This window comes from Gouania willdenowi, chromosome 7 (assembly GCF_900634775.1).
Source record: "Gouania willdenowi chromosome 7, fGouWil2.1, whole genome shotgun sequence".
Taxonomy (NCBI): domain Eukaryota; kingdom Metazoa; phylum Chordata; class Actinopteri; order Blenniiformes; family Gobiesocidae; genus Gouania; species Gouania willdenowi.
In genome coordinates, this window is record NC_041050.1 from 36,418,358 (window position 1) to 36,446,319 (window position 27,962).

At 34.1% G+C, this 27,962-nt stretch overlaps 2 protein-coding genes and 1 long non-coding RNA gene across 4 annotated transcripts in view; 1 reads left to right on the forward strand and 2 right to left on the reverse strand.

Moving 5' to 3' along the window:
* spen (spen family transcriptional repressor) overlaps positions 1-10,246 on the reverse strand; it is a 36,292-nt gene extending 26,046 nt beyond the window's left edge. Inside the window, exons 1-2 of one of the 2 annotated variants that reach the window (XM_028451952.1) lie at positions 10,028-10,246; positions 4,029-4,349 (exon numbers count right to left, since the gene is read on the reverse strand). In XM_028451952.1, the coding sequence (XP_028307753.1) occupies positions 4,029-4,349; positions 10,028-10,110 (404 nt within the window). In that variant the 5' untranslated portion in view covers positions 10,111-10,246. Of the gene's footprint in view, positions 1-1,534; positions 1,779-4,028; positions 4,350-10,027 lie in introns of those variants that run through there. The other variant, XM_028451953.1, reaches the window with a different exon arrangement.
* A 6,685-nt stretch (positions 10,247-16,931) lies between these two features.
* tmem82 (transmembrane protein 82) lies at positions 16,932-23,068 on the reverse strand. Its single transcript, XM_028453399.1, has 6 exons — positions 22,804-23,068; positions 22,668-22,737; positions 21,094-21,289; positions 19,140-19,554; positions 17,387-17,574; positions 16,932-17,076 (listed from the first exon to the last, which is right to left on the reverse strand). The coding sequence occupies exons 1-6, from the start codon at positions 22,892-22,894 to the stop codon at positions 17,050-17,052; spliced, it is 987 nt and encodes a 328-aa protein (XP_028309200.1). The 5' UTR covers positions 22,895-23,068; the 3' UTR covers positions 16,932-17,049.
* A 1,947-nt stretch (positions 23,069-25,015) lies between these two features.
* Positions 25,016-27,924, forward strand: LOC114467664 (uncharacterized). Its single transcript, XR_003674539.1, has 3 exons — positions 25,016-25,156; positions 26,290-26,410; positions 26,497-27,924. It is a non-coding gene; the product is annotated as an uncharacterized LOC114467664 (long non-coding RNA).
* Positions 27,925-27,962: the final 38 nt, after the last annotated feature.

The following is a 27,962-nucleotide window of genomic DNA, read 5'->3' on the forward strand; positions in this document are numbered from 1 at the left end:
ATATATATATATATATATATATATATATATATATATATATATATATATATATAACTTGTTTTGTATTACAGCATTAAAAGCACATTTAGATGAATATCTGAATGCGTCCTAACCCAGACCGTCCCCTAAACATTTAGACTAACTGGGGGTTTCCACTGGATACGTCTCCGCTGCGCCACGGCACCGATTTGGTTTTTCCCCGCTGTCCCCCGTCCGGTAATTCACACCGGTTGCGTTTTGAGTGCACCACGGTGTACTCCGGTTGGACGACTGTGACGTCACGAGACAGAGCAGTTCTCACGATATTTATATAATCGCGTGAGAACGCAGTTAAAGGTATGTGTTATAAACGCAACAATAAACAGGTCAGTGTTACTAACGAAGAAGTACAAGAAGGTTGGACTCTGGATTTGTCATGAACACATTTTTTATCAACAGCCAACAGAGAAGAGATAAAACTGCACCAGTAAAACATGAACTAAATCAAAGTTTACAGTGTAGTTACAGTATGAGAGGAATCAATATAGTGATTGTGATTTTGTTTTTACACATTATGACATTTTGGTGATGTAGTTACTTGAAATATAATCTGAAGTGTTTTATTTTGAAAAGTAACCTGATATTTTGTTGCGGAGTACCTGCTCAATTTCCTGTTTAGCCTAATTTGCTAGAAATAGAAACCCTGCGTATAACTGGCGGAGGGGACCGGACTTTCGCAGGTGGGAAGGAGCAGACATGCACCGCAGCGGACCCTGTGGAAATGAACACATAGACTAAAGTGGAAACCTATCAGCTCCGGTGGCGCGGCGGTGACGTAACGCAGCGGCGCCGCATCCAGTGGAAATTGGGGGAAAAGTACTCACTCACTGCTGCGGTCTCTTATTGGAGAAAAAAGCCAAAAGTGGCACATTTTGTGCAATGGTTTGTTAATAAATGTGCCTGTGGGGTATTTTGTATCAGCAAAATTAACCTAGACTTCATTTTAATTAAAAGTATCAAGATTTACAGTATATCGTATATCACCATTTTGAGGAGAAATATCAAGATATGAGTTTTGGTCCATATCGCTCAGCCCTAGATTAAGTCCATTTAACAATGGTAAAACATAAATGTCACTATTTGATGTTATTTTAAGATAATCCACATTATTCTCTTTTTAGGTCCCAAAAACAGTATAGTATAATGCTCTACAGAAAATAATCCCTGCCTCACGTTTGATTATGTCACAAATGTTGGACTGTTTTCTCATATTTAATAAGTATTTGATCAGATTTTTTTGGACCGATGTTGAAGGACGGGAACTTGAGCTTTGATCTAATCCAAAAAAGTACAGCAAACAATAGTTGTAGAAGGTGGATTCAGAGGAAAGAAAGGAAAACAGCACAATGTAAAGTAGACATTTATAGATATCAGGGAGTATTATTGGTCTAAGTGTCAGCTACTTTGGTTAGTGGGGGGGAAATGGAGAGAGACAGGGGTTCAAACTAAGGGGTTAGAGAGGACAGCTACAATACACAAGGCAGGACATACCAACCTTTTGAGAGAATGGTAACTTGACCTATTATTCCGAATAAAATTTAGGGAGATAAAACTTTGTGAGCAAGAAAAAAAATGGAAAAATGTTGCGTGGAGGATGGGGAAAAAATTCAAGCAAAAGTGTTGACTGGTAAATAAGTTAATCCAAATCTTCAGAAAAAAGGGATAGACGATCTGGAGTGTCTGGTTTAGTCCATTTCTTCTCGTACTGATCCAAGTAGGAATGTTTGGTGAACTGGAAAACGACTGATGCTATATTTACTGTTTGTATATCCATTAAAAAAATGAAGTAACGAAGGAAAAAAAAAGTCCAGTGAATGAATATATGATTATTGGAATCCAAGGAGTCGTCTTCAGGAAGTTCCCTTTAGATTCCGTATCGGCAGGTCTGGACGGCGGGAAAACTGTTGTCTTGCGTGTTTCTGAAGAATCCAGTTGTGCTAATCTATCCACCGCAGATTAGAAGTCGCGTTCCTTTTCAAAGAAAGGACTGGAGTCAGATGAAGGTGCGTCGGTTCAAACAGTAATCCAGTTTTGTGTTCATAAAGGTATAAAGAGTAGAACTGAACTATAGGAGGTGGATGTGGAGGTCAGGAGATTCTCAATGTCCAAACTCTGACTAAACCAATCTTCAACTTGGGTTTCTCTTCAGTGCAAACTGTATCCAATAGGAAGATATAGTTCCAAATTCAGGAAAAGGACCAAGTAATCCACAGTAATGAGGTAGAAGTAGAATATCTCCCATAAGCTAGTACAGCTCTCCAGTCTCCAGTCCTGGTTTCCAGCTTTTGGTTCTTTGGTTTTGTACAATCCAGTAGTCCTTGCTGAACCTCAGCAAATCTCCTTAAAATGTGTTTAAAAAAAAAAAACAAAAAAAAAAATCTCCACAAAAAGTCATTTGCTCACTTGTTGACTCTACTGTGTTGTATTGCCAGTAGAGGTCTCCCAGTACTCAATTATTAGGGCCCTGATTTTGGATACAATCCCAAAATTAAAGAAAACAAAAAACAAAACAAAAAAGAACCAAGAAATAAACCCATACCTTTAGGATGAAACGGTATCCTTGCCAATGTTAATCCAACAGTAGGGAATTAATATCCTGTGTATAGGTGATCCACATGACTCCAGCAGTGCACCCACTTAGTGAAAGCCAAATTAAGACTAATCCAGACGAATGTTGTCTTAAACTTTTATGGTGAGCTCTCGGTTGTTTTGTTACCAAAAGGAAAAATGAGAAGCATTAATCCACCAAGGATGGTCATGTAACTCCAGATTAGGGGAATCCCAGGATGGATGGACGCTGGACCACACTCTCTCTCTTTCCTCCACTTTCTATATCTCTCTCTATCTCTGTTATTATCGAATAATTATTCCCCCAAATGGTCCAACCCTGCACTTAAAAGTCATTATGAAAGCTAGTAATGACTATTAAGTCAACAAATGCACACACATCCTCTCATTTGGGAAATACATCACGGTCTACCTGCAAATGTAAATCCAAGAGCATTGGAATAACTGAGGACTATGGAAGGGTTGGGATCAATTATAGCTGTAATAAATAATTATATTTATTTTTAATGTAATTTAGTGCTTTGGGGTGATTATTGTTGCAATTTGCACTATATAAATTTTATTTTTATTTATTTATTCAGTTTATTTCCGACATGGTAACATTCACAGAAGTTTTGTTAAATAAAGTTGAATTGAATGGAATTGAAATTTTAAAAATCTGTTGCTGTCGTAATCGTAATTAAATTGTAATTGAGTTTAGATCATTCACTTTGTAATTATAATTGCCATGAAAATTCTTTAAAAATTGTCAATTATAATTTAACGCAAAACTGGGGAAACCATGTTACAGTTCTATGTACAGTTCTACACATAGTGTATGTAGTTATCAATTATTAAAATGTTTTTATATCAAGCTTTCCTACATTCTACCATTAAAAAAAAATGCTAAAATAATAATAAAACCAATGTTTTATTGATTAGGAAGCCTAAAAAGGTAACCACTTGATAGGAAAGAAATTAAATGATAATATTTTGATTTTATTATATTTTACAGCTTATTTAGGACCAGTTATCATTAGAGATGCTAACAGAAAGCTAACACAAGAGGAAGGTTAACTTTTATTATGTTATTTTGATTTGAATTGAACTTCAGTAATTGAGAACGTAATTGTAATTGACTTTCTGAGGATAAAAAAAAATTGTAATTTAATTGTAATTGGAAAAACCTGCTGGTCGCTGTAATCATAATCGAATTGTAATTGAACATGGGTAATTGAAGATGTAATTGTAACTGAAAAATCTACCAGTAATTGACCCCAACCCTGACTAAAAGCCTTAAGTCTTCAACATGAACTCATTTTCTCCTGTTAATTAAACCCCCCAAAAGCAAATAATGGTAATAATGGAAAGATGTTTGGAGGTTGGATGTTGACTATAGCACCCATGGTTCGCCCGTCTTCAGAGAAACTTTGTCCACTTACCCGTCTAGTCTGCGTTCATAGCGTCCATCTCTGCTGTGAAGCGACGTTGGGGGCCCATACACGGCCCCCGCTGTCGCTCTTGTGAACCCTGATACATCCCGGCTACGAGAGCCTAAGGACAGACTATCGTCCAGACCCCGCGCTGCGCTAGGAATTGTGCCCGGTTCATTGTAATCTGTGCGCAGGTCTCTGTCCCCCATCTTGTTGATAGCATTGTGAGCCTTCTGAGCACTTTTAATGTCCACAAAATCCACAAAGGCTGCAACTCCACCTTCTGATCCCCGCTTTGGTAGCACCTTGACACTTTCCACCCTTCCATACCTAAAACAAAGGAGCAAAGAAAGAAAGGAGGGTGAGTAACAGGAATGAAAAGCAGGAAATCACCTTCCTAAGTTCCTTATTTCAAAAAAGTAGAATAGTGTCTTCTAGTGTGTGTGTGTGTGTGTGTGTGTGTGTGTGTGTGTGTGTGTGTGTGTGTGTGTGTGTGTGTGTAGGCGGTAAGGTGGCCTCGCTATTCTCACATTCTTTCAAATGGTACTTTTCTCTCAAAGCAGTAACCCAGCAACTGGCTGGATTAGAAACGCGTATAATACAAAACTTTGTATTTTTTTTCCCTTGGCGTAGCAAACATGACGGCAACAATATGGAGGGAGATTTGTCTCAAAAAAATAATAAAACATGTATTTACAATTGTCACGTGTTTTTTTTTTTGTTTTTTTTTTATTTTCACATCTGTTTTTCAGATCCACAAATACAAATTGTGGACATAATGTATTTGTGGATCTGAAAAACACATGTGAAAATCTAAAATACACATCTGAAAAATATATGTGAAAGTTGTGGATATATTTGAGGATTTGAAACACACGTGAAAATCTGAAACACACGTGAAAATTGTGGCTATATTTGTGTATATCTTTGAGACAAATCTCTCCCCATTCAAAAAAAGATGTTACATTCCTTCTTAATGTCGAAAACATGATTAATTGACATCATATTTTGACGTTTTCATCCACTAGCGTGAGCTGTTGCGGTTCATCTAAGGTTCAAGGTTTTTTTTTATTGTCATTTTCAATGTTTAAAAATGTTTTTAAAAATTGTTCCTTAGAGCCAGCAGCATACAGGAAATAAACAGAAATATAGTGATATACAGTATCCCATGGTTTCCTTAGGAAGACTTCAGTTCAAATAACTCAATACCTTCTTTAAGGAATGTATTGGCCATGTTTGGAAATCCCTGCTGCGTGCTGTTTATACTCCTTTTATGTACAAAACAAATGTGTCTATTTCCATCTTTTCTCCACTGCCTCCATCCCTTACATTAGCATCAATGCATTACATCCTCAGTAAATAAGTACAGTTGCTTTTGGCAACAACTTGTATAGCAAAAAATGAAGATGTACCTTCTTGTTAGCACACGAATAAACATAACTGTGGGTCACGTTTCTCATTACCCTTCAGTTTTCTTCTTCATAGCTCAGGAGATATGAAGACCAACCAGTTTTTAAAAAATAATACAGATTTAATACTAGGGGTCAGACAATACTCTAGGTTCAGGATACAATACGATAGATATAATGGGCTCACGATAACAATATGATATTATTGGAAAGAAAAAATATAGAAAGTTAACTAGAAAAGCATTCAATTTCCACCCTATGTTGTAGTCCTGCATGGATTTTATATACACTATTAGATTCACTGATAAGCAAAACATACATTTAGAATTTGAAATAACAGTGATATTATTAATAGTCAAATAGTTATTAAAATATTGCAACTGTTACAAATCAAGCTCTGTGAGGGCCAATTATATTTTGTTGTTATTATTCTTTTTTATTTCAAAACTAAAACAAACAAATATATTTACAAACAATGGCAATATATACCGGTATGTGCATATACAAATAGATAAATGTTGTATCATGGTCTGAAAAATAGCATTCTGCAACAGTGATGTCAGGACGCTCATGGTTGGTGACATAAAAACATCCAATAGAGTACAGTACTCAGTAGTGTGTCCTGTCACGTGTCCGCCAAGTACAGCACGAGTACCAGATGAGATATACACACGATGCACTTCTCTACCACTACTACATTACCCATAAGCCATTGCGCATTACCCATAAGCCACAGGACTTAAAGGTGCAGGCTCAGACACAGCTCCTATTCTATAACCGTAGCAGCAGAAAATGGCTAAAGTAACTCACATGTCATTTGAAGACAATGGCTAAAGCTTCATCCGTCCACCACAAATCCAGAATAAATAAAAAAACTCCACCAAGTACAGCACGAGTACCGGGTGAGACCTCCATACGATGCACTTTACTACCACTTCTAAATTACCCATAAGCCATCCAGCAGCTCCTATTTTTTGGTATTTTCCCATTTTTGGTAATTCAGAAAATCACCAACATTTAATCACCTGTTGCTTGTCCCATTATCAACATTTCCTGAAAATTTCATCCAAATCTATTCAAGTACCCTTGCTAACAGACGGACAAACAAACAGACAAACATGGGTTTGTCTGTCTGTCTGTCCGTGGTCCTGCGCTTTCGCACTTGGCGGAGGTAATAAAATTGCAGTTCAAAAAATAACAATGCACACACACACACACGCGCGCACGCACGCAAACCCCATTTTTAACTCTGGACATACTTACACACTCTGGGTAGGAGCTTTTTAACTCAATATACTGTAAATACGAAAAATAAACGAACAATAACGATCTGGTGTCTAGAACCCCTCAGGTTTCCACTCGTACCCTCAATGATGCATCTTTTCTTGACATTTTAATATTGCAATATCTTGTCTCACAATGTATCGTGACGTCCCAACTCTACTTAAAGCTTCCACCACCAACAATTTTTTATTAGATAAAATCATAGCATAAACTCCATAGATCAATGAATCAAACATCATTTACTCTAAAAAGAAGGGAAAAAGGTTGAAATTGGCCTTGATTTATTTATTTTTTTCATTTCCACCGCAAGATTGTTAAATTTTTTGTGCATTACATTGTGGGATGTAGAGTCATAGAGAAGGGTGCATTGCATTGTGGGATGTAGAGTCCCAGAGACGGGTGCATAGAAGGGTTTATACTTCATCCTGATATCACAGGAAATACTGGGAAAAAATGTTCAATGACCTTTTTCTCTTTTTTTGGTGTAAATGATGTTTGATTAATTGATCTATGAGGCATTGATATACTATGATTCTATCTATGTGAAAAACACTATTATTAAGGGTGATACAAAAGGCTTTGCCAAAGTCTGCAATTAGTGTTGAGCATTAAATTATTAATTCACTGCCAGCCCGTTTCAGAGCAGCCAACCCCATATATCCAGGAGTGTTAGATGATTTTCACTGATTGAAGACCCACAAAATATTTTGTACTATGACAATCTGAAAATGGATTCTGAAACATTAGACTCTCTACTTTCATCAGAAAAAAATTATTTTGTTTCTAGCTTGTTTCGTTCTTCCGTAATCCGCAGTTGAATAGAGGCAAGTTTCACACAAATCGCCAGTTTGTGACAAAAAAACTGAGAAAAATGGCTTTTTCTAAAAAAAAAAAACCTATTCGTGACTTTGAAGCAATTTTTTTTTTGCTTTAGTGACACCTCAACATTGGTTTCCTACCATAAAACTACAAAAACAACACTCAGACCAGGCTTTTGATGGCAAAATTATTATTATTTTGTTATCCAGGTCAGAGTTGAATGGTTTTCTTACTGTATTTTGGCATTCCTCCAAGTCTCTCCCCCATCATTCCTCCTCCTTCCAGACATGCCGAGTGTCACTGCTTGCCCCGTTTATTGATCGTTTTCTCTCACCATCACAACACTCTCAATAGTCCACTTAGTTATATATACACTGTATATATATATATATATATATATATATATATATATATATATAGTTTTGGGTTTTTTTTTCAAAAGAAATACTTATATTCCCAATTTCAAGATGACTCCATGATCTTGGGGGTGCTCCTAAAGGGGATTAAATATATTTATGGCTCCTCCCTGTTATAGGAAATACATACAGATTTTAAATGCTCAAAAGCCTTCAGCCTTATAGTGTGTTTTTGCATTCTCATTCTCTCTCATTATTGTAGTGAGCATCTCATGTCTCTGTGTGAGGACCTCACTGAGCCATAAATATAAAACCATAGACATAGAGCTCTGCATAGAACAGCCCCAGACGCCATTTTAGAAAAAGCACTTCTCATTGCTGCTGCTGCTGCTGCTGCTGCTGCTGCTGCTGCTGCTGCTTACTCACTCTGCCGTCCCCCATCTTCAATGACTTCTATCACACACACACACACACACACTGGGCTGTCATTGCACCTGCACACACACGCACGCACGCACACACGCACACACACACACTATACCTCTGCTAAACACACACACACACACACACACACTGTTTATCAATAAAAACACTATAGTTCCTGCTAATTCCAACCACATATTGCAGCACAGCACGAGCCGAAACAACAACATATATCATAAAAGACGACGTAAATAAAAAATAATAATAAAAGATAAAAGGAGCTCCCGCGAGGGGCGCGTGGATCAGACATTAGCATCATCACCATAGAGATATTTAGCAGAATATAATGGAAAATAATATGTCTATTACCATCTGTTTATTATGCATTTTAATGGCAAAATGAAAGCATTAAAAGTGGAATAATTAGAGGATTGTTGAAAAATGAGCTTTTCTCTAGCGAAATTTGCCTAAACACAAAATGATTATGTACTATAAAACATGCATATAGAAAATATATAATATGCATAAATCTATAAAGTATAATATACATACACATACAGACTATTTCCTCGACAGGAGAGCACGCGTGCACACACACGCACGCACACAATGATATACACATTGTACAGTTGAACGCACTAAAAAATCACATAAAAAATAAAAAGCCCTAATGTTCGCTGTATTTATGATGGCTCTGCAGTGCTAATGCAGCTGCAAAAAAATATATGTGAAGCCTGATGGTGACTAATGTCTCAATGCAGGTCATCATCATCATCATCATCATCATCATCATCATCATCAGCTGCATTGCATGCATTCATTGCATGTCCTCAAACACTGACAGTTCAGATTTCTTTTTTTTTTTTTAATATCTACGTGTATTTTTTTATTTTCACAAATATTTTTATTTTATTTTCACGTGTTTTTTGTATGTTTGTTGTTTTTTTTTTTACATTTTCACGTGTTTTTTTTTTTTTTTTTTTTGCACTTTCACGTGGTTTTTGTTTTGTTTTGTTTTTTTAAAGATTTTCACATGTATTTAAGATTTTGTGCATAGTTGTTACGATTATTGATGCGTTCCTGTTCACTCACAACATGATAAGCTTATTTATTTATTGTAGCTGGAATTGGTTGAGGTAGCTTTATCAAAACCCTCTACCACCACTGTTATGTTATACATCTTTGATGGATTTATTTATTTATGTTTATGTATGTGCAAAAAAAAGCACAACACATTAATTTATGGACTGTCATTGATGCTGTTGTTGTTGTTGCACTGTTTAAGTGTGATTTACAGCCTCTGTGCACATATACTGTACAGGTGAACTGTGTGTAGATGTTTGTTTACAGAACAACCTAAACCTTCCACAGAGCTGATGGGTTCCTGAACGCAGCATAATGGCTAAACTAAAGCATATGGCGGAAGGGGAGGCGTGTGAACTATCACTATGTATTAATTATTTTCCAGTCTGAAGCACATGTATTTATTGCATGTGTTGGTTTGACAGTAAATGGAAGATGAGTGACTACAGAGGGAACCTCCAGATTCATCCTGACTTCACCAAAAATGTGACACAACACAAGGAGAGAGAGAGAGAGAGAGAGAGAGAGAGAGAGAGAGAGAGAGAGAGAGAGATGCTGCTCGTGCACTCCATTACTAATCACACACACACACACACACTGGTACTGTTATCATCATCATCCTCAGTGCACTCACCGCTTGAAGTGCTCAATGATTTTCTCCTCTCGTACATTCTCGGGTAAATTTCCCACCCATAAATGTCTGGTTTCCCGGACCATAGTGTGAGCTCCTGCTCCCCGATCATACAGATCACTTGGTTCTGTCAGGCTCTCCTCGTGCAAAATTCAAAAAGCGCTGCAAAAAAAAATAAAAATAAAAATAAGGGCAAATCCTCGGTGCAAATCATTGGCTGTATTTGGTCGTTGTGACCCCCCCACCCACCCCCCCAGTCAGTGTAAACTATCCGCTTTTGGGTCTCCGCCGCCACACGCTGTTTGATGTTCTCCGCTGTTAAAAGCGCGATCGTGCATCTCGTGAACGCGCCTCCCCGATCCCGTTCCCTTCCCGTGACTAGGCGCGTCCCTGACACCACGCGACCTTTGGATGTCGAAAAGGAAAAAGCGTGTGCGCTAGATTCCCCCTAAAAAAAGATGCAGCAGCAGCAGCAGCAGTGAGACCGCTGGTAATGAGAGGCGCACCGCGCAGGCGTGGCTTTGTGTGTGAACTTCGGCTGTTTTTTTTTTTTTTTTTTCTCCCTTCCAGATGAGCGCGTCTGCTGCACCTCTGCGCATGCGTGGAAAAATCCCCGAGGGGCAACGGTGGTGTTTTGACATATAAGCTTTTTTTATGGGGAGTGATTTGTCTTAAAAAATATATTAACAAATATATCTCCATAATTTCACATGTATTTTTCCGATTTTCACATGTTTTTTAGATTTTCACATGTGCTATTCAGATTTTCACATGTATTTTTTAATACATTTTCACATGTATTTTTTTAATACATTTTCACATGTATTTTTTTTAATACATTTTCACGTGTTTTTCATATTTTCACATCTTTTAGATTTTCACATGTATTTTTACAATTTTCACATTCGTTTTTCAGATTATCACATGTTTTTTATATTTTTACATGTGTTTTTCAGATTTCCACATGTGCTATTCAGATTTTCACATGTATTTTTTATTACATTTTCACATGTGTTTTTCATATTTTCACATTTTTTAGATTTTCACATATATTTTTACAATTTTCACATTTGTTTTTCAGATTTCCACATGTGCTATTCAGATTTTCACATGTATTTTTTATTACATTTTCACATGTGTTTTTCATATTTTCACATTTTTTAGATTTTCACATGTATTTTTACAATTTTCACATTTGTTTTTCAGATTTTCACATGTTTTTTATATTTTTACATGTGTTTTTCAGATTTCCACATGTGCTATTCAGATTTTCATGTGTTTTTTTTAAAATATTTTCACATGTGTTTTTCATATTTTCACATTTTTTAAGATGTTCACGTGTTTTTTTTTTTTTTAGATTTTCACATGTGTTTTTCAGATTTGTACAAATTTTTTAGATTTTCACGTTTTTTTTAGATTTTCACATGTTTTTTTTTACATTTTCACGTGTTTTTCAAATCCACAATCATATTCAGAATTTTTACATGTATTTTTTAGATTTTCATAGGTGTTTTTCAGATCCACAAATACAGTATATCCACTATTGGTATATAGGAAAAACACGTAAAAATGTGGATCTGAAAAATAAATCTGAAAATTTAAAAAACACGTGAAAATCTGAAAAAGATATAATTGTGAAAATATTTGTGCAGATTTTGACTTACAGGATAATCTCCTGTCATCATGAAGCCTTTTTATTACCGTCCAAATATTCAGTCACAACAGTTGCTTTGTTTATCTACAGAATGTAGTGCTGGAAATTATAAATGATGGCAAAACAGTAGCTCCTGTTACATGTAGACATTAGGTCTACACAATGGTTTGTAAATAAAACCTCATCTTTTTAATATGATTTATCCTGTATTGAACATTTACATAAATGATCAAGCCCTACCATTACAGCACAATGGTTTTATATGCTGTGGCATAAGTTCAATCATTCTGTCCTGGTCGTTGTGTGGACTTTGGATGTTTTTCACTGTGTGTTTATGAGTTAGGATATATTTCTGGAGTGGTTGTGTGGAAGTTAATGTGTGTGTGACTGTCGGTCCCACAATAGATCATTGTTGTTGTATTACACCCCAAAAACCAATTGGGATAGACTCCTGTTTCACCTGTAACTCAGTACAGTACGTATATAATACAAATGAATCAGGGCAAATCAGTGTAAGGAAACTCGTTAAATTCTTCAGTCACTTTGAATGTATTTTTTTAAAAAAAAAAAAATACATTTAACCGGATTTAATCATGAGATTTAAATTCAATTTAAATTTAAATTCAAGTCAATGGATAATACAATAAAAATACAATGCCGTTCAGGATTTGTATTTAATACTAAAATTGCCAGGCTTAGAAAGTCAGTGTTTTCACACATGAACTGAATAAAGAGAAGGGTTATTAAGTCAGGGACTTTGTACTTATGGTCTGAGCTCTGCTGTAAGCTAATAAGTAACATAAAGCCATGGCCTACATTCAAAAGTCCAAGAGAATGCCAGTGATAAGCTTTGATCAAAACAAAACAGACGCAACACATTTTTAATAAATTCCTCATTCATTTATTCAACATTTATTTTATGTTTTTGCCTTAATCATTGCGTTTAAACACTTAAAAATATTTAATTCATCTCGTCATAAAAAATAAATGAAATAACATGGATGAGTGATGATTGATTAGTGCAAATAATTTAATTCCCTCATTTTTATTTGATTAAAAGTTGTGTTTTTAAAGCATGAAATATCTTAAGATGGAGAAGTGCAGAGGTGTAAAGAGTGCTGATGGTGTAAGTATCGTTGTTTGATTGAAATTGTACTCAAGTACAAGTAAAAAGTAGCTCAATTAAATAGTACTCAAAGTAAAAGTTACTAGTTACTTTTACCCCCTACATTTATTTTTGGTAATAAATCTTGCCACTGTTCCCTATACAGTAAACATCTCATGTATAAACTTAAAAAGGAAGAGACCAAATATTGCATAATTGGAACTTTATTTACCACAAAGGCATCTGTATAAAATAAAACGTTTGTCAAAATGTACAATTCTTTAAAAAAATAAATAACACCAATACATTTAATTCAAAATAAATCCATTCTCAGGCTCTAAGTGTGAGATACATTTATGAACTCTAAAACTGAGAAAATACCATCCATTCAATGCTGTTTTGGTGCATTACGTTTAATCTGATTGGTCGGTTATGATGTGATGCATTTGATTGTTGTTTGGTCATTTCAATTTTTTTGTAGTTTCACAATGTCCGTTTATCATTTTAAAACAAAAATAATAATACTCAGTAATGGTTGGGTGTAGAAATGTAACTAAATACTTTACTTTTTTTAAAACTGATTTAGAAATATAGTCAAAAAAGTACAAGTAGCAGTAAAAGCAACTCATCTAACGTGAGTACATGTAATCCATTGCTTTCACCTCTGATGATTGATTAGTACAAATCATTTAATTCCCTAATTTTGGTTTGATTAAAAGTTGTGTTTTTAAAGCATTAAATATCTTAAGGTGGAGAAATGCAATCACAAACCCTCTATGGCAGTGGTCCCCAACACGGGGCACGTGGGCACAAGGTAGCCCACATGGACCATGTGAGGGGCCCTCAGGAGCTCAATGAACTCCATCTAAAATCTGATTTACTTCCTTACTTTTATTAATAAATGTGTGTGTTTTTGTCCCATTCTGTGTGTGTTTGTGGTTGTCTTGCTCATTGTGGGGCATTTTGTGCATTCCTGTTGTCCTTTTGTGTAATTTTCCTGTAAAAATACATGTTTTTTGGAGTCAAATTGTGTTGTCATTTTGGGTTTTTTGGAGTTATTTTTGTGTATTTCTGTTGTCGTTTTGCTTGTTTGTTTGTACTGTTGGTTTGCAGTCATTTTTTTTAGTGTTTTTCTTGTCTTTTGGTGTACTTTTGTTGTCTTTTTGTGTATTACTATTGTCGTTATGTTCTTTTTTGTAGTCGTTTTGTGTGTTTTTGGAGTATTTACTGTATTTTCCTGCAATGTTGTAATTCTTTGTGGTTTTTTTAAGTATTCTTGCTCTTGTTTTGTGCATTTACTTTGGAGGCCGCATAAAATTAGACCAAGGGCCGAATGTGGCCCCCGGGCCGCCATTTGCCTATGTCTGCTCTATTGAGTCATCTTTCTGCTCATGTAAATGAATGCAGAAACTGCGCATGCGTCACTATGCAGCAACTGGGGAAAAGCGAATCTGTGACGCGCATGCGCACGGCTGTAGAACGTTGTGGAACGAGGACGAGGGACTGCAGCGCATTTCCACCCTTTAGTAGAAAAGATCAACGTCCTCGTCCTATTGTGGAACCTACCGCAGTGAAAACCTTTAAATAAACCCACAGGAGTACAATTTCCTTTTTTTGGTGGATCGACTCAAACACCAAAAAAAAAAAAACACTAAATTCCATCTGCAGTTTCTCTCAGACTTGGATTATTCTGGAAATTTGGGACCGTTTTCTGACATGGAATGACGGAATAACAAAACCACATCATGGAATATGTTTGTCTCTCAATAAATACATCTAATAATTGGGAACAATACGACCGTAAAATGTGGATTTATTTAATCGGTTGTGTCGGAGAGCTTTTACATTGTCACAGACGTGTGTGTTTGTATTAAATGTCAAGTCATTGTCGGTACAACCAACGATTCTACTTCCTATAACCACGTTTAAAGTGTGTAATGTGGATTATAAATGCAAAAGAAATTTATTTTTATTAGTATTGTATTTTTTTTCTTCTAGTTGACCAAGCTGAGAGTAAATAATGAAGCAGAAAACCAACCCCAGTCTGTTCTTTGTCTGGCGCCATTTTGTGTGACTTCACCACATTAACACGCATCAGCCATTTTGGTCAATTCAGTCTTTTTTCTTTTCTTTTTTTTTTTTTCTTCCAAGAACCAAAGCAGAGAAGATTTATTTCAATAAACATCAAATCTGATTTTACAAAGAGACGTTTTTTCCCAAAATGAAATAAAATACAAACTATTGACTGTAAGTTAAAGCGTTTTAAAATACATAAACATTTGAATAACAACCATTACAAAAATAACAACCATTTACAGAAAATATGAAAGTAAAACATTTACTCACTTGCTATCATATTTTTAACATTCTAATAGAAGCTGTTTACATTTGTCACAGTCATAGAGAGAAAAATAAATGTTATCAAAATGACTTTAAGGAGGTCACAAATATTGAATCGTGTGCTAATGCAAAACAATGTAGTTGTATTAAAAACATCTAATTGTTATAGACTGATATGTATTGCAGTATTAAAGCTCATTAATGTTTGATAAGTCTGCGTCTCTGATGTTTTTCTGAGTAGACATCTGTAATCATATGTTGTCATTATGGTCAATTCAGTCACGACCAGAAAGAATCATGGCGTAGAAATGTAACAAAAACAAGTAAATTATTGCCTGGTGCACAGGTATCAAACTCATGGCCCGGGGGCCAAATCCGGCCCTTTGGAGCTTCCAATTCGGCCCACAGGAGAAAGTAAAAATTACAAAACAAACATGAGTTATTGTGTAAATCAGTGGTTCCCAAACAGGGGTACGTGTATGTGTACAGGAACACATTCCAGGGGGTGCACGGAAAATTTAAATTAATTAAAAATAGTAATAATAATAATGGGGAAATGTTCCCATGCAGTTCCTTTTTAGGCTATTTTCTTTTGGACAAATTCACCACAAATTGCTGAATAAAATATTATATTTTCTTGTAATTTATTTAAACAGGATTATTTTATGCTGTAGAGGTCATTTTATCACATTTTTGACAATAATTAGCTACATTTTACAAAGGAGACGTATTTACAGACTATTGAAGTAAAAACATAAAAGTTTCATTATATTTTAAAAATAAATAAATAAATTCCACTTATTGTTTTAAATTTGTAAATTAAATCTTAGGAAACCGATGTTCGAGACATATTTAGGGGTTCAGGGGAGCACGCTGTTCCATAAATGAAAAAGCATATGAAATTATGTAGAGGGTATTTATGATATTAAGATGTACATGATTTGATGAAAATGCAAAAGGGGTAAATGTGACAAATCAGATTGGGAACCACAATGAAACACAACACTCCTGGTGCTTATATTGCATGATTGCAGTCATTTTTAATGTTAAAAAGTTGAAAAAAAAAAACTAAATTCTTATGAAATCCTTTAATTTTCCTCAAATTATGACAGTAATTCAGTAGAAATTGGTCATAAAATCAAGGAAAATGAACGTGGACTGATATTTATCACTAATTGCTGTCAGTTTCTCACATATTTTGTATTTTATGTTTACGTAGAAGAGTAAACTAGGTAATAATGTTGCCGCCTTTTTGAGTGACCTCTGATATTAGATTAAATTTAATTATTTCTGATATAAATTGTACAACAAAATCACCATGGTGGTACGTATAGTCTCACCCTGTGTAATGTGTGTATTTTGTGTTAAATGGTTTAAGTTGTAAATTTTATTTGACGTGGAATGATGAAAAATACAATAATTACAGTCGATTTGGTTGATAATTCAATTTCAGGTAATGGAAAAAACCACAATTTTACCCCCCAAAAAACTACACTGGGTTATGCCTTAATTAATTTTAGTTTAAATATTATATTTCTTATGACCATATTCAGACTAAATGTCATAGATAATTATAATAACATAAGATATGTCCTACATTTTACAGTATTTATTTTTGTTCTTCTTATACTGTGTTGCTGCAAATGTGAATTTCCCCTCTGAGGATCAATAAAGGTGCATTATATGATATTATATGATATTATATGATATTATATAACCCTTAATAGTCCTACAAAGGGGAAATTTGCAGTGTTTCAGATAAGAAAATCAGCGTAATAATAATGGAAAATATATAAAAGTCAGTCCAATAGGTTTGTTGAACATATATGACATTTATGTAGGTAAAACATACATTCATACAACAGTAAAAAAAAAATAATAATCTAGTGTAAAAGTGATATTTTATCTCTCATGCTCCTGTTGAGTTCATTGTCTTTGTCGGCGTTCTCCATCCTATGGATACAGAACAAACGTATCAAATAAAATTAACTCTGCTTACAGTGATCAGCTGTGTAACACATGCATACGAAATTATTGAATATTGATTCAAAATAAATAAATAAATACAGTATTTGCTTGGGACTGCAGGATTCTGCAGCTCTTAATAAATGTTATGAATTATCTTTCTGGTAAGACTATTAAGGTAAAAAAATAAATAAATAAATAAAAACTATATATATATATATATATATATTGCATTTTTGGGATAAAATATTGAGATATGAGTTTTGGTCCATATCGTCCAGCCCTGCTTATACCTGACCTGAGAGGATGTGGCATCCAGGAGATCATTGGTAGGAATTATACAGCCAGCCTCTCCCAGGAAACACAGAAGGATGTGGAAAACATCTGCCCAGCGTCCAACGGTCAACATCAGGACCATTAAACCACCCAGACGGACCACCACAGCGTTAAGGACAGCCTGGCTGCTGGGCAGTCGATGCTGGTCCTCTGTAGAACCAGAAAACACCCTTAGTTTCACCTGCTCCTTGGTCTATGCAGGGTTGAGGTCAATTACATTTTTAAATTACAATTACGTCTTCAATTATCCATGTTCAATTACAACTCAGTTATGATTAAGTTGACCTGCATTTTCCCAATTACAATTAAAATTACAAATATTATTTTCCCCTTGATAGTCAATTATATTTACATTCTCAATTATTGAACTGCAATTACGATCAATTAAATTAAATTAAAAAACAGTAACATTTTGCTACATTTAGCAACAAACCACGTGTAAAAAAAAAAGAAAAATATGATTACTTTTGACCAGATTTACAGCAATATTTGTAAAATTCGTGATAGTTTTTTCTTGTAAAAATATAATGTCAATGTGAAATCTAAAATCTAAATGTTAAATCCAAATGTCTGAGGACTGTTCAGAACAACCTAAGAATGTTTGACCAGAGAGACATGTAAACCCATGTAAATTTTTGATGTACAAAACAGAGGACGGGACCCAGATAAGCAAAATGCTTCTCTCGTCTCCTTTTTCGGCATGTACAAAAAAAAAAAAAAATGTAAAAAAAGTGAATGTAACCATGTCGGAAATAAACTGAATAAATAAAATAAATAAATATATATTAAATGTTAATGTTAAATTTAAATGTAAATGTTAAATCAATATGCTAAATGTAAATGATAATGTTAAATCTAAATGTTAAATATTAAACCTAACTCTGAATGTTACATTGAAATGCTAAATCTAAATGTAAATGTTAAATGTAAATGTTAAATATGTGTTAAATCTATTTGTAAAATGTATTTGTAAAATCTGTGTAAAATCTTAATGTTAAATCTAAATGTTAAATATTAAACCTAACTCTGAATGTTACATTCAAATGCTAAATATAAATATTAAATGTAAATGTTAAATTTATGTGTTAAATCTAAATGTTAAATCTAAATGTTAAATATTAAACCTAACTGAATGTTACATTCAAATGCTAAATCTAAATGTAAATACTAAATGTAAATGTTAAATCTATGTGTTAAATCTATGTGTTAAATTTAAATGTTAAATATTCAATCAAAATATTAAATTGAAATGTTACATGTTAATGTTAAATCTATGTTAAATCTAAATGTTAAATGTTAAAACTAAATCTATTAAATGTCATGGTGAAATTCACCAGAAGTACCAAAATAAAAGCTCATCATTTTATATTTAACATTTAGATTTAGCTTTAACATTTAGATTTAGCTTTAACATTTACATTTAACATTGACACATTTTTACGAGAATTTTTTTTTTACAAATTTCACAAATATTGGTGTAAAGAAAAATTGACATACATTTTTTTAACGTGGTTTGTTGCTAAATATTGCAAAAAGTTACAGTTATTTTAGCATGCGCAACTTTACAATTGGCGCATAATTGCTGGTCATGCAATCACAATTGAATTTTGAAAATTGAAGATATAATTGTAGTCTAAAAATGTAACTGAGCCCATCCCTGGTGTATGTATCAAACACTTGACACTTGAAAAATGGGTGAGTTTCCCTGTTCTCACCCTGCATGTAAACCACCAGCAGTGTGTAGCAGATGGTCAGTGGAGTCCAGAATCTAAAGGCCTCAGTAGCAGACAGGAAGTGATGATTGATGGTTGCTATGGCAGCCAGCACCGCCACACAGAAGCTGATGGTGGTCGCAGTACACAGGGTGGGCAGCAGGCGGCGCCCTGATGTCAGCAGCAGGATGCAGATGCCGCAGTATCCCTGGGAGCTGTGGAGGGTGTACAGGGCCGTTACGTGCTGCAGCAGGATGGTGACCCGCCTAGCTAGCCACCAGCTGAGAGCAGCAGCTAGCAGCAGACACAGCCAGCGGTGCTCCGCCCCCTGGTGGAGGAAGTGCAGACTGCAGTTTAAAGCACAGCCCAGAGGAAACTGGCTTTGAACCAGCAACTGCTGCACAAATTTATCAGAGTCCTGCAGAAAAAAAGACAGAAAGAAGACGAAAATAAGAAATCATAATCAGCACTACATCATCTAAGCAGATTAGAGATAATAATTTGAATTACACATTTGATTATTAAATTACAATTATGATGTAATCATAATTTTAATTGTAGAAATCTGTTGCTGTTGTAATCATAATCGAATTGTAATTGAGTTCATATAATTGTAATTGGCATGGAAATTCTATTTTAAAAAATGCAATTTAATTAACCACAAAACTGTGGAACCATGTTATAGTTCTATGGCTTACACATGCATAGTTAATAATTATTAAAATGTGTTTAATATCAATTTTATCTGTCTGTTTTCTTGAGGGTCAATATACCATTTTTAAAAATTGAAAGCGAGGGGTATACTAACAGAAAAAAGGCTCAGACACCCACATCAATAATATTAATTATTAATTAACAGAAAGCTAACACAACATTTAGTAAATTTTTCAGTTATTTTTGTTTAATTGGTGAATTTTTTTTAATAATTTTTCTGTAAATGTGTGGTTTTAGAAGTCATTTCCTGTATTTTTTGCGTTTTTTGTTTATATTTTGAGTCATTTTGTGTATTTTTGTTGTTTTGTTTGTTTTTAGATTCATTTTTGTTGACATTTTGTAAAATGTTGTGTTATTTTGGTGTAATTTTGTGTAAAATGGCGTATATTTTTTGTATTTTTGCTACGTTTTTGTATGATTTTCTTTAAAATTGCTGTTTTGTAAGTCATTACATGCATTTTTGAGGTTTTGTGTGTTTATATTTGAGTCATTTTGTGTATTTATGTTTGTTTTTGGAATGTTTTTTGTGTATTTTTGGTGACATTTTGTACATTTCTCTTAATTTATTATAATTGGTGTAATTTTGTAAATGTGTTGTTTTGGGAGTCACTTCATGTATTTTTGCATTTTTTTTGTGTTTTGGGGTATTTTATATGTTTATATTTTGAGTCATTTTTTGTGTATTTTTGTTGACATTTTGTACACATTTCAGATATTTCGGTGTAATTTTGTGTATATTGGTGTAATTTTATGTATTTTGCTGTGCTTTTGTGATTTTTTCTTTAAAATTGTTGTTTAGGAAGTCATTACACAGTTTTGTGTGTATTTTGGGGGTTTATATTTTGAGTCATTTTGTGTATTTTTTGTGGTTTTGTTTGTTTTTGGGGTTGTTTTGTATATTTTGTTGACATTTTGTATATTTTTCAGTAAATTTGTTGTTTTGAGGGTCATGTCATTTTTTGTGTGTTTGTATTTTGTGTATTTTTGTTGTTTTGGAAGTAATTTTTTTGATTGACACTTTGTAAATAATTTTGTTATTTTTGTATATTTGGTGTCATTTTTTGTGGATTTTTCTGTAAATTTGTGTGTTTTGGGGGTATTTTGTGCATTTATTTTGGGGGCCACACAAAATGAGACTGAGGCCCCCGTACCACCAGTTGCCTATTCTGTCCTAAAGGATCTCTGAGTTGTTTTAAATGAGTGTCATGTGTATAGTTACTTAATCCCATGGTGGAGCTCTTACGCGTCCAGCTGTGATCAGTCCAGAAACGGCTCGTAGAACAAACTCTAGAACCACCAGTGAAGCCACGCGGGAACCAACCACAGCCAGAACCATAGTCACAAAGGAAAACTGGAGCATTCCAATAAATCCAGGATTAGCTCTTTTATGATGGCTGCTTGTCCTCGTCCTTGTGTTTTTGTCATCTTTATTTCCAGCACTATAACGTGACAACAACAAAAAATAAAAAGCAAATTATATGAAATCTAACAATCACTGCGGAAAGCAGGGCTGGGGGCAATTATAATTGTCATTGTAATTTAAAAACTGTGTAACCATAATTGAATTATAATTGACTTTGTAATTGTAATTACCATGGAAATAAAAAAAAAATGTCAATTACAATATCATTAAACTTTAAAACAGTTCTATGGCTTACACATATGTATTTAACTATTACAATGTGTATCAAATTTTCCCACTACAAAAGTCATAGTTATGAGTTAGTAAATTCATAATTATGAGATAGAAAGTCATAATTATGAGAAGAAAGCCATAATTATGAGATAAAAACTAAAAGTCATAATAATGAGAAAGAAAGTCATAATTATTAGATGGAAAGCCATACGCATGAGTCTTTAAATTCATAATTGTGAGAAAGAAAATCATAATTATGAGATAGAAAGTCATAATTATGAGTTAGTAAATTCATAATTATGAGATAGAAAGTCATAATTATGAGAAAGAAAGCCACAACTATGAGATAGAAAGTCATAATTATGAGAAAGAAAGCCATAACTATGAGATAGAAAGTCATAATTATGAGAAAGAAAGCCATAACTATGAGATAGAAAGTCATAATTATGAGATAAAAACTAAAAGTCATAATAATCAGAAAGAAAGTCATAATTATGAGATAGAAAGCCATAATTATGAGAAAAAAAGTCATAATTATGAGATTAAAAACTAAGTCATAATAATGAAAAATAAAATCATAATTATTAGATGGAAAGCCATACGCATGAGTCTTTAAATTCATAATTATGACAAAGAAAATCATAATTATGAGATAGAAAGTCAGAATTGTCAGTTAGTAAATTCATAATTATGAGATAGAAAGTCATAATTATGAGATAGAAAGCCATAATTATGAGAAAGAAAGCCATAACTATGAGATAGAAAGTCATAATTATGAGATAAAAACTAAAAGTCATAATAATGAGATAGAATGCCATAATTATAAGATAGAAAATCATAATTATGAGAAAAAAGCCATAATTAGGAGTTGGTAAATTCATAGTTATGCGATAGAATGTAATAATTATGAGAAAAAAAGTCATAACACACACAATCATCACAACACTATATGAATAAAAGTTAGTGAAATTACAATTGAACATAAGTAATTGAGAACGTAATTGTAATTGACTTTCAGGGAAAAAAAATAATAATTGTGATTTATTTGTATTTGAAAAAAAATGCCAGTCACCGTAATTGTAATTGAACATGGATATTTGGAAACATAATTGTAATTTAAATGATATATTTGACCCAAACGCTGGTGGAGAAACTGTTTAAAAAAGGTTCTTTTTTCTCACCTCTCCTCTAACAGTAAGTGAACCCTCAGCAGAGAACAGAGCACAGAGATCCCACAGGCACCAACAACACCTGCACGTTACATCATTTATTATAACAGGAGAAACATTCTTCATATACAGTATATTATGAACTCACCTTTCAGTAAACTATCCACTGGGTCTGTGTCTAACGACAGCCATCCTGGTATTATTGAGGTGGGCAGAAACGACGTGATGAAGGAAAACATGTCTCAGGCTTTATTTAAAATCCTCTAAAGAAATCCAACTATATGAACCAAACTAAGTCATAATCCACAGTGGATTCCACACAGTTCTCCGGTTTATTTCCGTGGTTTTTTTTTTAACAAAGCTACTGGTTCTGTAAAGCTGTTCTTGTCCCGTACCAAAGGTCACCAGCTCACAGAGATAATGGCAGTGATTGCAACATGGGAAATGGCTTTTATACTCATTATTAACAACATGATGTTAAAGTGGCAGGTGCAACTATTGAAGAACATTATTTCTATAGTGACACTGCTGTAGATATGGGCATGACTTCCTGTAGAAAGAAAAGGTAGACGTTAGCTTTAGGTAAATAGAGATATGTTATAGCCCAGCGATTCTCAACAGGTGGGTCGCGGACCTGAACTGGGTAGGTACAGGTACATATTACTTAATGTCTCTCATGTTGAACTTGTCTTTTATTTTGAAAGAAACTTTTCTTGAAATGCATGTTGCACGGGAAAATATATAGATTTATGTTTAAAAAAAAAAAAAAAAAGATTATATATGTGGTTTTTCAACAGTTATTTAAAAAAAAAAAAAAAAAACTAAATTTGGTTGGTTGAATTCTAAAAAAAAAAAAAAAAAGAAGTAGGTCACGATTTAATGACCGTGGCAAAATGTGGGTCCCAGGGTGAGACCAGTTGAGAACCCCTGGTATAGCATACTATTATTAAAAAAAAAACAAAAAAAACTAGAGCTTTATTTAGTGTTTTATTAAAATACCCAGAGACTTCTAAAACATGGCTGATTGAAATCATTTGAGAACTGACTTTCTAGCTCTTTTGCTAGAATGCAAAAGAGCTAGGGCTTTATCCCAGAAACTAGGTTTTAATCCCAGAGGATGTTGTCACTATAGTTCTCCTGTTGGAATAAAGGTGTGTGAACGTGTTGGTTCTGTGTGATAGACTCACATCAACCTTTAGTAAAATATTTGCTTACTTTTAAAGGCAAGGCCAATGTATTTGTATAGTGTATTTCATACACAAAGCAACTCAATATGCTTTACATGATTAAAGAGTGCAACAGAACACATTTAGCAGTTTAAAGATCAATAAGAACATTTAAAAATAGCAGTAAAAACATTAAATCAACAATAATATGATTTAAAAATCTCCCTCTGCTTCTGGTTTTTCAGGGTGGCGGGGGTCTACTGGTGCCTATCTGCCATTGGGTGTTAGACAGGGGTACACCCTGAATGGGGCGCCAGTCCATGCAGCCAATAGCAGTGTCTTAAAATCAAACTGTTCTACAGTATGTGTGCATTAAAGGCTAAAAAATAATGATCTAGTAACTTATACAGAAAGGAAACATGAAATGATATTGTGTTCAGAACAACCTAGGAATGTTTGACCAGAGAGACAAGCTTTGATGTAAATTTTCTGTGTTCAAAACAGGGGGACGGGACTTAGATAAGCAAACTGCTTCTCTCGTCTCCTTTTTCGGGCATGTACAAAAAAAAAAAAATTTAAAAAAAAATGATAATTTACTAGCCTTTAATTGACCTTTAATTGTTCAACCCTCCTATAATCCTGTCATTCAATGTTTATCAAACAAAAAATTATAGTTGTCTTTGGTTTTTTTGCTTCATTTTTCCATCACTTTTTCTACAATTGAGTGCATACAATTATCATGATGACATTTTTTTTTTTCAATTTGTGTTCCTCTGGGGTCAATTTGACCCCAAGCTGTTTTATCTGCATAAAGCGTGTCTGTTTGTGTGTGACCTGTGAGTTACATTACATTTATTTGTGTGTGTGTGTGTGTGTGTGTGTGTGGGGGGGGGGGATGACAACTATTCAAGATAAATTAATTAATTCCCAATACAAAAACTTGGTCAACAATTTTCGGTAAATGCTTTTCTGCAGGCAAATTGCCCTGGGGTCAGATTGACCCCAAAGGGAAAAATGTGTTATTTCAACATTTGAGGATAATTGGAGCGTTAACCAAAGACCAAATAAACCCCATTGTTTACTGGGCTGTCAGCGATCTGAAAGCGTGTAATAAAAGCAGACCTGACAGGGGAGAAAAGTGACCTTTATCACAGTGAAGCAGAGTTCTAACTAGTGAAGCAAAGCCTGGTGATTTTATAACAGGTTGAGCTAAGTGAGCACATGAACTATGACCAATGGATCCCATACAAGTGAAGCAGTGCAAGTGTGAATGAAGTCTCCATGGTTTTCAAGTGTTTTCCTTTTGAGCAGGTTGGCTGTTTGAGACTGAAAGAGGTGAGAAGACTTTGTTTGGACAATACAACATGAAATTATAACTGTTGCTTTATAAACCTGGTCTACAGTTTATCCTCTAATGTGATTCAGATTCTTCATTTTACTTTGAAATATACAATAAATCAGGGGTGTCAAACTTGTTTTAGTTCAGGGGCCAAATATGGAGCAGTTTGATCTCAAGTGGATCACAGATTTTAACGGGAAAACAAGTCATTTCAACATTATTGTGCCCTAGTTTGCACTTGTAGGTATACATAAAATATAAAATATGTAAGAAACCAATGATATCCAAGCAATATGTGACAGATATCAGTCCCAACAAGGTGTTCACTTTAAATTCCCTAGATTTGTGACCAATTTCTATTTAATAAAGGAAAATGTTATGTAATAATTTGAGGGAAATAAAAGATTTTGTAAGAATTTTGAGGTTTACCATTAAAAATCACGGCCATCATGCGATATAACTGGTGTCACGGTCTGAGTTTACCTTGCACTCAGATCAATTATGAGCATGTCCACTACTAGAAAATTTGTTTTTGTTCGTTCCGCTATGAGTTTTGCAACTTCCGCCATGCTGGGATTGAAAATTCAATCTCAAAGCTAATGTTATTTGACGAGTGCTGAATGGCTCTTTTTCTTTGGGAAAAATAGGAATAGGAATAGTTCATTTTCCAAAAAAACATGATTGTAATAAATAACAGTTAACCTAATGTAGCTTTACAATAATAAGCTGTTGTATTCCTATAAATCTGATCAAAACAATCATATTTTTTTTTTTTTATCATTGGTCAATTTTTTATTGATGGTCGACTGATGTGATGTTTTAAGCATTTTATAAAATCACTGCAACAATCTGTGCGTGGCTAATCCAGCACGGGTACATCTCAGTACGTAGCAGTCACATACTGAGATTGTAAGACAATCTACGGAGGTAAACTCAGACCGTGACACCGGGAAACCTGTGAGCACCTGCAAATATTGTTGAGTTTCATTTACACAATGATACATGTTTTCTCCTGAATTTTTGCTTCCTCCTGCGGGCCGATATGATGATCCAAAGGGCCGAATTTGGCCCCCGGGCCTTGAGTTTGACATGTAGTTAATACAATGTTTTCCTGTAAACTGTGTCACAGGGCGATGCATTTGTTAATCCTATGAGCACAGCCGATTCCACATGGACGCCAGCACCAGTCGCTATGAACACTTCAACGAGACTGGATCCAGAACCAGCACCGCACTGTCTGCTGTGATGAGGTGAGACAGGGAGGATTGTGGGTAAAACCACACATGCATTATTGTACGCACCAGTTTAATGTCTTTCCCTCTGTCATATTTTGAAGGTTCTGCAGCAGAGTGTGTGTCAGCACATCTGGAACAGCAGGAAACGCAGCCAGATGTGTAGCAGCACTGTTCTCTGTTTACGTCATCGGATACTTGACAGGATACTACATCCATCGCTGCTCATAGTCGGGACATTAGAAAGTAGCTCAGAACTTGATTTTGAGTTCAAAATGTAAATGTATGAAGTCTATCATTATTCTATTATTATGTTATATATTATTATTTAGTTTTGTCCTGTTTATTACATTTGACGCTGAATAAACAGATGCCACCTGTAACCAATCAATTAAAAATCTTTGAATAATTAAAAAATAAATAAATAAATTAACTCCTAATCTCAAGTTAACTCAACAAGAGAACCCATAAAAATTTAAAAAAATGAAATCAACTCACATTTGGGAGAACCTGCAAACTCCTGAAAGAAATGACCTACCTGGGCATTATATACAAATGTGTTTTAAAATGAAAAAAACTTGAACATTATATAAGAGTATTGTCATGATCATATTTTGTTCATGTATTTCCAAGTAGGATACACTTGGCGAGTCTAAAACAAGCTGTAACATTTAAATTAACACAATATATTAACGCAGAGGTTCCCAACCTTTTTAGGGTCGTTACCCTATTTTAATATCACAAATGTCCAGAGACATATTTTTTCAAAAATTAGTTTTTGGTCATATCACATTTTTTCTCTGGATTTCGTTTTAACTAGACTTATATTTGAGAAAGTTTAAGTATAGGATACAGTTAATTTATGTTTATTGTGTGTGATGTGTATTTGAAAAATAATATATATCATCTTAATCGTTTTTTTTTTTTGTGAACTATACATTTCAGGCGACCCCCGTTTTTAATTTGAGGTCCCGACCTCATGGTTGAAAAACACTGTATTAATGTGAGAGTAATGTGTGCCTTCAAGTTCCTTAAAACTGTTGATCTCAACAATTTATGAATTAAATCTGTCAAGAAAAGTCACAAAGATAAGAAAAGAACGTTAGTGAAACAGAAAAAATAACAAGTCTTCATTGGTGGGAGTACATTATTAGTAGGCTAATATGCTAATGCTAATCCTACGCTGTGATGCGAACTAAACGAGATGCTAACTCTTAGCATTGTTTCAGAATCAGAATCAGAGGTGCTTTATTTATCCCAGGGGGAAATTACTCGTGTTAAGAAGTATTAGTATTAGTTGTTAAGCAAAAAAAAAGTGTATTATAAGATCACTAAACGTAGTAGCCAGGATTAGCGACAAGATGCACCAGGTGAAATACTTTAATACTGAATTTATTTTTAACACTTTTTATTTGAGAAAATGAAAGCAGTGTACAGTTTGTTTGAGATTGTGTATGGTATCTTAAAATATCATTCTAATCAGACAATTTTTTTAATCAATTTCTGAATATTTCAGGAAACCCTTTTTATTCTATCCTTTTCAACCTTGGGGTCACAACCCCAAGGTTGA